General features: G+C 42.9%; 2 protein-coding genes across 3 annotated transcripts; both read right to left on the bottom strand.

Annotated features, from left to right (window-relative positions):
• Nucleotides 1-1,353: 1,353 nt before the first annotated feature.
• On the bottom strand, nt 1,354-3,857 carry gbx1 (gastrulation brain homeobox 1). Its single transcript, XM_008283023.1, has 2 exons — nt 3,184-3,857; nt 1,354-2,453 (listed from the first exon to the last, which is right to left on the bottom strand). Exons 1-2 carry the CDS (start codon nt 3,632-3,634, stop codon nt 1,939-1,941), a joined length of 966 nt encoding a protein of 321 aa, XP_008281245.1. The 5' UTR covers nt 3,635-3,857; the 3' UTR covers nt 1,354-1,938.
• Nucleotides 3,858-5,605: 1,748 nt separating this feature from the next.
• On the bottom strand, nt 5,606-10,833 carry asb10 (ankyrin repeat and SOCS box containing 10). Of its 2 annotated transcripts, none has more exons than XM_008283021.1 (5): nt 10,180-10,833; nt 8,634-8,901; nt 7,340-7,844; nt 6,719-6,832; nt 5,606-6,294 (listed from the first exon to the last, which is right to left on the bottom strand). In XM_008283021.1, the coding sequence occupies exons 1-5, from the start codon at nt 10,502-10,504 to the stop codon at nt 6,109-6,111; spliced, it is 1,398 nt and encodes a 465-aa protein (XP_008281243.1). In that variant the 5' UTR covers nt 10,505-10,833; the 3' UTR covers nt 5,606-6,108. The 2 variants fall into 2 exon arrangements, with proteins under 2 accessions (XP_008281243.1, XP_008281244.1); XM_008283022.1 differs by lacking the exon at nt 10,180-10,833 and adding an exon at nt 9,108-9,399.
• Nucleotides 10,834-11,189: the final 356 nt, after the last annotated feature.

Genomic DNA, 11,189 nt, shown 5'->3' with positions numbered 1-11,189 from the left:
TCGCCCCGTCTTCATACTTCAACAGATGCTGCTGCTGAAAAGCTTAAACATGGCTCCGGGCCTGAGTCTTTTTTTGGAAACAGGGAGACCAATCAGTTACTTCCCTCTGAGGTGGAGTGAAAATATTCCAACATGAGACTTTTCTGGAAGGAGTTCAGAGAAGCTGTGCAAACCCAGAGCCATGCATATGAAAGTTTCCATAAAACATCAAGCCCCTCTTCTTCTCTGCTTCCTGTAAGAGGATAGCTGTGTGGCCAGACATTATTTTAGTTACGGATTATTTTAATATTGCTGCCATGTACTATAAATTCTTTTTTTTTTTTGATCCGACTGAGCAAACTGCAGCATTTATTTGTTCATGTGAAGTAAATACTTATATGTAGTTATTACAGGGGGAATATTAGTACTTGTTGGCTACAGGTTTTTGTATGTATTTCTAAGGTAATAGTTTTTTTTAAAGCTTCTATTTCATTTTTTTTATATATAAAGAAATTTAAATTGAAGAAAAAAACCTCTCACTCAAATATCATACAGCTTTAATATTTTTTACATTTTATATTTTAATAATTCTTAACATTTTCAAGCAAATGCTAAATAAAATCTGTATAATTTAGTTGTATATTTTTAAAAAAAGAGCCATGATTTGTCTTGTGTCCAAGAAATGTGTCTTCATGGCGGTTTTAAAACACCATGCACCCCCTGTATGCCTTATATTAAACCACCTGGACTTCTTCTGAGTCTGTTTTGTAATGAGTTACTAAAAATGCATTTTGTTGGCATGAGATCAGGAGGAGTTCCTGTCGGTTCAGGCCGCTGTGGTGACTGATGGAGAAGTTCATTACAGTGTGTTGCCTAATGAGGATCCATCAGTCCACTTGAGACAACATGGCCTCCTAAAGACGAATCAATCACTGCTGCCTGCTTCTTTTTTTCTTTCTTTTTTTTAAGAAATACTCATCTACCTTTAGGTTCTGATGTCTGGAAAAAAAAATCACTTGTAAATTCAGAAAAATTAAAACTAACACGTGCGTAAAAGGAGCCAAGAGTTAAACCATGAGTGGACTTTAAACGCTCCACGCTGAAGCCCTTTAAATATTTTTTTACAAGTCAAGAAATTACATTATAAAATTTTAAAATAACGTCTTCAGCATTTATAAAAACGTCCCATTTTATTTCAAATGTGCTGCATCATATCCAAATAGCCGCCTGGCTGCAGTTTGCCCCCAAAACCAGTCGTCATATTTAAACAGTAGGCCACGTTTGTTTTTATCATTTCAGTTTGATAAAAAATAATTTTCTCAACCATAAGCACATCGTTGATCTACTTTCTAACTGATAATAATTCAACCTGGATTCCAACTTTCGTATAAAGCGATTTATTAGGTCAATATACTTTACAGGTGTCCCTTGTTTGGTCGTTATTTCCTTCACATCTTTTTTTATTTTTCTTTTCCACAAATAGCTGTCAAAGGTGGTTCCTACACTTGCCAAACGAAATGTAAAACGTCTTAAGTTACATGCAAATGTGGTTTAACAAATTGTACGAAACACAAAAACGAAAAATCCAGAATAGCTTCACCAAATGAGGACATGCACATAACCAACAGAACATTTTGGCCCTACATATAAATACTTAAAAAAAAAAAAGAAATCTTTACAGTCGCATCTCATAGTGCCCATTTGTACCAGTTGTTTTGTTTTTTTTTTCTTTTCTTTTTTTTAACCCATTTATATTTACATATTCACAGAACAATAAATAAAAATGACAGCAAAATAATCGGTCTGTCTGTGAGCGAATCCTCCTCTGCTCAGTCTCACCTCTCAGACAAAATCATTTGAATCCTCCTTTTTGTGCTTCATGCGTTCAACAAATCAGTGGAACATAGAGTCAATGTAAGTGTTTCTATTATTCGTATTTTTTGTGATGTTCTTCTGAGTTCATGGCCTGGTCCCCTGCTCTATTTGTTGATGCTGACTCCTCACTGCGAACCTGTTGACGTGCACTGGGATGGGCACCACAATTTTGGGGTTTCTCACCGGTTCTCCTGACCGGTTGTTGACGTTGCCGGCCTTGATCCGTTTCCATTTGGCCCTGCGGTTCTGAAACCAGATCTTCACCTGCACCTCGCTCAGTTTAAGTGCATGTGCAATCTGGGAGCGTTCAGTCAGAGAAAGGTATTTTTTACAGTGAAACTCCTTTTCAAGTTCGAGCAGCTGCTCGCTGGTAAAAGCTGTTCGTCTCCTCCGGCTCTTCCCTGCTGAGCTGCCGGTCGGTAGCGCCTCCTGCGAGCCGGTTTTTAGTTTGCTCTTCTGGGACAGAGGACCACAGTTGTTTCCGTCCGAGAAACTTTCGTTCTCGCTGTCTGCCGAGCTGTCCTCCCGGTCGCTGCACACCGTGTCTGCGGATTTTAGGTCCAGCTTCTCGTCGTCTGAACTGTAGAGTTTGGTTTCACCTAAAATGTGGAGAGAGGGAGAAAAAAAAACAGAACACACACACATTTAGGTTGAGTCATTTAATAGTTCATGAGGCTGCGAGTCAAAAGCGAGAATTACGCAATGTGTCACAGCGTTAAGGCACGAAGCAGGTTGTGTTTTCTGAGGGAGCTCGTTCAGATAAAGGCCCAGAAAAAAATATTCTTTGTTTGTTTGTTTTTTTTAAAGAAGAAGAATGAATTTAGAGAAATTATCAGTAGCTTTAGCTGCAGCATTAATGTGATTTTTATATACTGGACCACTATAGTTATGTTGAGTTGTTGTGTAAGTTTTGACTACAAACATTTTTAGCAACTTGAAAATATTTAATTCCAAATGCCTATATAATAATTCTTCTAAAGGTAAAATGTGGTTAACTTGTGTATGTTCTTCAGCTCGATGCTGAAGAATATTATGAAAACAAATAATTTCGGTCGTGGCCTATAAAAATAGTCACTGCGTCTGAAACGACCTTTAATCAACCTGCACCCACTAGGTTTAGATTATGACACATCCTTATTAGTTACCTACAAATGTGACGAACTGAGACAAGATGGACTCACCATCACCAACTCAGAGCCCAAATAGTTTAGCCATGGGCCAACAAGCTGTGCCTTAACGCATTTTACGCACGGTGGCCACTTTTTACGCACCGGCCTTTATGTTTGCACACGACGAAATGGAAATAATAACACAAGAGCTGGACATTACCTGATATTGTTTGAAAAGTTTCCGAGAAGTTCAGTAGTTCAGAGCCCTTGTCCCGGCTGTGCAGCTCCTCGGAGTGCGGACTCTCCTGCCGTCTCGCTCCCGGGTCAGCGGCGCTTAAACGGGGACCAGGCAGCTCTTGTGGCGGGTAGAAACTGTCCGGCGGATCCGAGAAACTTGGCATGGTCGTGGTGAGCGCGACCATGGACGGCACCCCCTGTCCCAAACTGGCACAGAACGTGTTGGTGAGGCGTCCCGCGAAAGAGGCCAACGGCGCCAGTGGAGGTATACCAGACGATAAAGGGGAGTGGGATAAAGCTTGTGGGATAACCAAAGGTCTGTACGGCATGAACATGGGGTAGCCCGTGTAGAGCAGGTGTCCCGGTCTGGGCTGAGGGGTTCCTATGAGGGAGTCGATAGAAAACGCCGTCCCCTGGCCGCCTGGTCTCTGCATTTTGCAGGCGAACGCTTTGATTTGGCGAAAACTTGAAAGCAGATGTCCCCTTTTTCCACAGCGACGCGCAAAACTTTCAGTTTAAAGACAGAGTGGAGTGAAAGTAGATCCTCTGCCGTGTTGTCATCCCTGGAAGTGGACTGCCTCTCCGGATCTGTGCACTCTATATGCGTTAGCCAGTCGGGGGCTTTGTTGTGTGCCCCAGCGCTACCTTTTCCCTCTTATTTGTCACACACTGAGACATAAACACACGCTCTCTCTATCTATCTACCTCTCCCCTCTCTGCAACTCCTCCCTCCGCCCCTCTGCGAGCCACAGTGTGTGTGTGTGAGTGTGTGTGTGCGCAGAGAGGAAGGGCGAGAGCGCATTGGTTATCATCTGCAATACAAGAGGAATGAAAAGGGGGTGTTTCCCTGGGGGCTCATCCATCTTCCTCAAATTACGCTTCATTTCCTTATTCAGCCTCTGACTTTTTGGCCGTCTTGAGAGGCGGTAGTTTCCCAGTGGAGACCAAATAGACGAGTCGCACCCCCAGCCCTCCTCCCCTCTTGCCAGGTTCACCATTGACTGCAAAAACGGTGTGAGAGACTGCTCCAGCCCTTCCCCTTCTATAATCGTTGACCACACCAACCCAATCAGCTATTATTAATTTTGATTGATGATAAGTAATTACTCTGGATTCAAGGGACAGCGTAAAACAACGGCGGCTTTTGTTGAAATATTGGGGCCGATGGGCATCAGAGTCAGGAGGGAGGAGAGGCAGATGTTTCTCCGCTCGCTGTCCTATTCTCCGCGGCTAAAAACAATGCGTTTGGCTTCGGAAAAAGAAGTGCTGCAACAATTGTTCCCTGGAGAGAGATACGCTCTGCGAAATTAGATTCAGATAAAAGGCGTTTTGTGTGAGGTCAACTGCGGCGTGGACGCGCACAGACAGTGGCCAAAGTCAAATCTGAGAGGATCTCCACTTTGGGTTTTTTTTTTTTTGAATGTATTTAGAATCGTTTCATCTCTAAACTCTCATGTGTCAATTAAAGCGTCCCTGCGTCACGTTATAAATTCAATAAGGCACGCGTTTTTGCGCTGCGCTCTGGGAATAGTAATTTGTCTCTGATCAAAGATGCATGTGGAGGGTTGGGGGGAGAGAAAAAAAACGCGTTTCTCTTTTCTTTAAGCACTGGTTTAATCGCAGATCATCTCACCTTTTAAATGGCAATGGGGACTGATGATGATTAGCCCTATTGAGTCCTGGGTGCCCGGGCTCTCCAACTGGTCGTCTGATTGCATGAGGACATAAACATATCACCACCGACTCTGATTAGCGGTGGAGGGCCAGGCCAGGCTAATTCTTATAATTGCAAGTGACTTCAGCAGCACCTCTCTTTGATCTATTGAAACCATTTGCCGAGCTCCTCTTTCTTTCTTTCTGGTCTTAAACTGCTTCACACTTTTTATTATTTTTAGCCCTTTTTTTTAAACACCAAACTGAAAAATTGTATTAAAAAGTAGCTCATATTTCTTTTTTCCTACTAAAAAAGTTTTATAAACGATGACAGGGAAGCTCTAAACATATATGATTATAATGAATGTACAAAAGGAGACTTGTTTTCAGTGTGAACAGACAAAATGAGGTGTAAAGATAATCTGCAAGAAATATACAAATAATAATATGAACTAAAAAAATAAAATCTTTCTTCTAGTGGAGCAGACTGACAGGTTTGACTGTTAATTCGGTTTTAATGAAAGATTGTCCTGAACTTTCTGTTTCCATTTCACGACAATTAGTCACATTTTAAAATCTGCAAACTTAAAATCTACTTCAATGCAAAGGCTTTCAGCAGCTCTAAAATATATGTTATGTAATTAATGTTATTATAAACCTCGAAGAACTAAATAAAAACCAAATTATTCAAGCAGAAACACCACAGAAGACAGAATATATCTGAAAAAGAAGAATAATAAAAGAACAGTGAGCAGGTTTCATGGCCATGGTGGGACGTTTTATTAGATTTTTATCAAACCTAATGTTCATATAAATCCTCAAATGTTATCGGTGGGAAACACTAAATGCAAATATTTGCTTCCAGTCCTCAATGAAGGCAACAACAGCAAAAATAACTGAGCTTACTGGCATCGAGGTGTGACAATTAATATGTACAAAATTACAAGCAAGTTAGCCTCGTTAAAATCAGAAGTAAAAAAAAAAAAGATCAAAAATTAAAAAATACAAAACATACAGTTGCATCTCTTCCATTCACTCCATCAGCTCTGGTCTATAGCGCCCTCTTGTGGTGCAAAATCAAACACTGTGCTGGAACATTGATGCAGAGTATAAATAACAAGTGCTCCTGACAAGCTCATGTGATGCAGAGCATGTCCTAAATATTAAACCTTATATTACTAATGATGATCAGATTGTGTGCAGCTCTCTGGTCACAATCAGGACCTCTACCTACCTACGACTACACAAAGAGCTGTCAGTGGACGTATCCTCTGTACTCCAGCAGCAGGTAGTTCTTGATGAAGGTGGGCAGGTCCAGCTTCGGGACCACCTCGTGCACTCGGTCGCTCAGGAAGCTCCTGAGTCGGCAGCGTGCCAAGTGCTGCAGGGAGCGAGGAGTCAGCGCCAAGGAGAGGATCGACTGGAAGAACTCTTTGTGCTGCTGCAGGAGGGGAAAAAAAAACAAAACAAGGATTAATGCGCTCAAATTACAGCCTAACAATCAGCTTATATTCTAAAATGAATGAGTGCTAATTTAATAAACAGCTGATTGATCGTTACGTTCTTCATATCAGCCCTTTCGTGGATATCAAACATAATTAAATGATTGTGGTCCATTGTTGAAATCCTTCCCGACAACCTCAGGCATTTTATTCTGATTAATTTGTTATTTAAAGGCCCTATTTATTAGAGACGCTGAATTCTTCTCAAATTAAATAAATAGCTGCGATGGATCACCTCAGATTGTCAAAAGTGGTTTTATTGGAGCAGATTTAACCACAACAAAAAATGAGACAGAAATACCATAAAAAGACTCTGAAGAAGAATACAGCATTTAAAGAAATAAAACATTTGTCAAAGCTTGCCTTAAACGCCTCTTCAGGCACCGACTCAGCCCAGGTGTCTGTGACTTTCAGGTGACTGTAGGCGTTGAGGAGAACCTCGATGGTGCGCGGAGACTCGCAGCAGTGCTTTATAACCTGAAATATACATCACAAGTCAGAGACAATCGTCATTTAAGTTCACGAGCAATCCTGTGACTCCATAGAACTGAAGAAATAAAGTAATTAAACACTTGTGAAATGAACAGATTGGTCTTCCCTCCAGGGGTTTAACTGGAAATTATGCAATTAGAGCTAATTAATCTCCTATTAACACTTGCCTAATTAGGAACCAGGCATTTTGTCTAGTGCACGTGGGTTCACTGATAGTTGTAGTCTGTTTCCCGCAGAGAGTGCAACACTTCATGTTGTGTCATGAAATGGTAATGATTTCAACGTGAAGTTGTGAAGTCTGCAGCGAACCTTGTAGTGCTTCAAGACTTTTAGTCAAGGTGTTACATGTGCAGCACTTGCTAATTATGCAAAATGAGCCACCTTGATGAATAATTGGTTCACAGTGTTGATGTGATCTGCTGCTACAGCTCAACCCGGACGGCCATATTTACTGCTTTGTTCACACGTTGTTACTTCCTTTGGTTTTCCTACCATGGGGAGAGCCCCGGGCCACACCCGGATGGAGCCGTAGTTGAGCAGCGCTCGGACGATCCTCTCGGGATGATGGGAAACCTTGTAGCACACCACCTTCAGGATGTTGTGCATGGGAGCCTCGCCGCCGTAGTCCATGTCGTTAACGTAGGCGCCGTGAGCCAGCAGCAGGTCCACTATATCTGGATTTGCGTTCTTGCAGGCCATGTGCAAAGGAGAGTGTTTGTCCTGGTCCAGAGTGTGGACGTCAGCCCCGGCCCCCAGCAGCATCTGGCACACCTGGAAGTAACGCTGCAGGTCCTGAGACTCCTGAGGCTGCGCACAAGCGGCGTTGAGGGCCGTGAGACCCTCGTCGTTCTGCTTGTCCACGGCGGCTCCGTAGCGCAGGTAGAGCTCCACGTGGTCTGGGAGGCCGTTCCTGGCCGCCACGTGTAAAGGAGTGTCGTCTTCCTCTAGACTGCGGCCGCTGATTGCTGCACCGTACTGAAGCAGATATTTGGCACATCTGCAGAACACAGTATAAATGAGAGCAGTGATCCCCAAACTTCTTTCTCTGATACACCCCAAAAGTAGACGAGATGTCGTACCTGTTCATCAACATCAGACCTCGTGTTCCAAATGTGTTCAACTGATTTCAAAATAGAAGCAACTTAACATCATTAAGCTTTTTGTCATTTTATATTAAAGCGATAGTAGCTAATCTAGGCAGCAGAAGCTCCGTATTTCATCGATGTGTCCAGCTCTTTATGCTATTCATTCCATTTTCTTTGCTCACCTGCTAACTAGACGTAAAATCTTTGCAACTCTTAACAAATAACATGTCCTTTTAATTAATCAGCATTAAAATGCACCTTTGCTGATTTCAATAACTTCAGGGGTTTCCTCCCCTACATACTTGCTCAGTCTAGTACAGCCACCAGCTCATGATATCAGCCAACAAAAGCACATTTTGGGTGGAAACTGCAGCATGCTGACTTTAAATACCACAATCATCCTCTTACTTTATTTAACCCTCCTATTACCTTCAAATGTACTGACATCTTTTATCTTTGGGTTCAATTTGACGCCAGCAATTTAAACCTCCAGAAAATATCATGATTAAAATGTGTAAATAGCCCTTTAAATAAAACTGAAAAAAATGTGTCAATGACTTATTTAGAGATGTTAAACAGTGAATGGGTTCAAATTGACCCCAAAGATAACAGGAGGGTTAAATTAATTAACAATAATCAACATACTCTGCATCTTATGAGGAACTGGAATACACTTTCTAGTTTTATTATATTTTACTCACTCAAGGGATTCAGGGCTGGTGCAAACATGCAGAGGCATGAGGCCGTCCTCTGAGACGGCGTTGGCGTTGGCGCCGTGGATCAGCAGCAGCTTGGTGCACTCTGGCTGGCAGTTCTCGCAGGACTCGTGCAGGGCTGTAATGCCGCCAGGTGCGAGGTCCACATTCGCCCCGCGTTGCAGCAGGAGTCCCAGGCAGTCCGCGAAGCCTCGACCGGCTGTGATGTGAAGGGGTGTCGTCAGCTCCTGCTCGTAGGTCAGCGACCACAGTCCTGCCAGCAGAGAGCAGGAATGGCATTAAATCAGCTCTGAGTTCAAGACTTAAACCCAATGTTCACAAGCAGAGGTGATAGATTTAAACATTGCAAGAGTTCTTTTCAAACAAATCGTATTATTTCTGAGCCCTCAGAGTGTCAGCACCTCTCCTTGTTGGTAAAAATTACACTGAATGAAAGAGTGAAGGATAAAATCAACCTACTCAGGCCTCTGTAGTTAAATCTGAAGTTCTTCCACTCCTCAATGTTGCTGGTGTCATAAACGGCATCGACGAGGTAGCCATACTCGTCGTCGTCCACGATACTGAGGATGGTCAGCTCGTCGCCCACGAGCAGCGAGTTCCAGAACTGCAGGACGCAGCCTGTGGCCTTGGCCGTGGCGATCACGTCTTCACGGTAGTTCTTGGCCTTGCGCCACTTGACTTTAGTCCCGACATAAGCCATTTTTGCAGCTAACCAGTTTGTTTTTGGATGTTTTAGATGTGGGGTTTCACCCGAAGGCACTCTTATGTGGGTTGTTTGTGCAGACGGGGCTATTTCAGGGAGCTGTTATTTGATATTTTGCTTGACCCGGTGAACCTTGCCAACTCAGTTGCATGGGAGCCAATAACCAGTGACTGTGCATTACATGGAACCTGCGCCTGTTTTCCAGCTAATCTGCTGAAGTCAGAGGATGATGCATTTTTGCATTTAAAGAAATTAGAAGCAGCACATTCTTTTAATAAATCTAACAGTTTTAGTGCCATCCACTCCAGCAAAAATTCATTTTGTGTTTTATCCAGAATTTTAACTTGTAGTCCTTCACATTCATTTCTCGTGACTCGATTAGCTATTGCACATAAAATCTGATCAAAAATCTTTTTCTCTTCCAGCAGCCTATTTAATTTTCAATGGAAGGGCTTCAGTTGAATCTAATGCATCCAGATCCTGTTGCACAGAACCAACAGATGACTGCTGGGTCTGATGGACATATGATGGTTTCTATAAATACTGCCTCGTGCTCTGTTTCTATTAATATCGCACCACGATGTCTTTAAATAGCCTCCAACCCCAAGGTGAGATGCAGCAGATGCATACTGCACATAGCTGCACATTATAGTGATTTTAAAACAGTGATTTGTCTTTTACCAGCTCTGCCAAAACCACACTTTCAAAATTCTGTTTTTTTTTTTGGATGCTAATCTGCATTAAATACAATAAAGCTACAAGCAACGATCTGTCAAATCATATGAATTCTTAAACAGACTCCTAATGAAGACAGATGTCGTCTCTTACCTTCCCCTCCGGCGACCCAGCGCATCTCCCCTCCCTGTGGCTCAATGATGAGGTTTGCTGTGGATCCTCGAGGAAAAAGGTGCTGCATAGCCTCCAGGTCTCCTGTATACAGAGCGTTCTGGATGACCACGTCTTGGCAGACAGTCGGCGGCCGAGCAGAGCCGGACCTCAGCGGCGCTCTGTCCACGGCCTCCTTCTTCAGCATGTAGCTGCTGAGGTGATGGGAAGCAAGTTGCCTCTTGTACTTGTCTCTTTCCAGCATGTCCTTGTCAAGTTCAAGAGACCGTAAGGCCATGGGTGTGAAGACAAAGCTGCCTCGCGACATGCTGAACGGTTCTGCCTGTCGAGGAGAAAAAGGCTTGTGTAAGATGTGTGTTACTGAGAGAGAGAGAGGCCCGTCTCTCTGTTTCTGTTGTTGTTTCACTCTGTCTGGCTGATGTCCACTCGGTGCCTGCCGGCTGCTCGCAGGCTTGGTTCACTGAGTTGTTTTGATATTCGGCAGGAGACCCTCCCTGCAGTGTGACAAGTAATGCTATTTTTATGTCTCACATGCAGCCACTGAAGCCTCCAGCGAAAGGTACAGCCACCAAGTCTGTCTTTTAGGCTGCTAGTGTCAAATGGATTGAATAAACTCATGCTCAGCACATGCTGCTTTGTTCTGGGTGCGAGAAGAGTGTTTGCAAAATTCAATGAGAGGAATAGAGCAGGTTGGCTTCCTTAAAAATACAGCTAATGTTACATGAAGCAAATAGAAATGTTTTTTTTTTTTCAATGCATTTCTTACTCTAAATGTGCAGAGAATAGTCTGTAAATGTGAAAGTCACTGGATGATGAACTGCTTCCACTCAGAAAGTTGAAGAAGTGATCGCTGAACATTAAAGGTCAAAGTTTGTCCTGACATTTTTCATGGAGGAAGGACAAATAAGAACGCCCTGTTTGCAAGCCCCTGTGAGTCGCTTTCAAAATGTCTTTTTCTGCAGAGTTTTTTTTTTTTTTTTCCAAGAGCTTTA

The sequence above is a fragment of the Stegastes partitus genome, unplaced genomic scaffold (genome assembly GCF_000690725.1).
Source record: "Stegastes partitus isolate 25-593 unplaced genomic scaffold, Stegastes_partitus-1.0.2 Scaffold295, whole genome shotgun sequence".
NCBI classification, from domain to species: domain Eukaryota; kingdom Metazoa; phylum Chordata; class Actinopteri; family Pomacentridae; genus Stegastes; species Stegastes partitus.
Note: the sequence above shows the minus strand (reverse complement) of the source record. Positions and strands in the feature narration are given on the sequence as shown.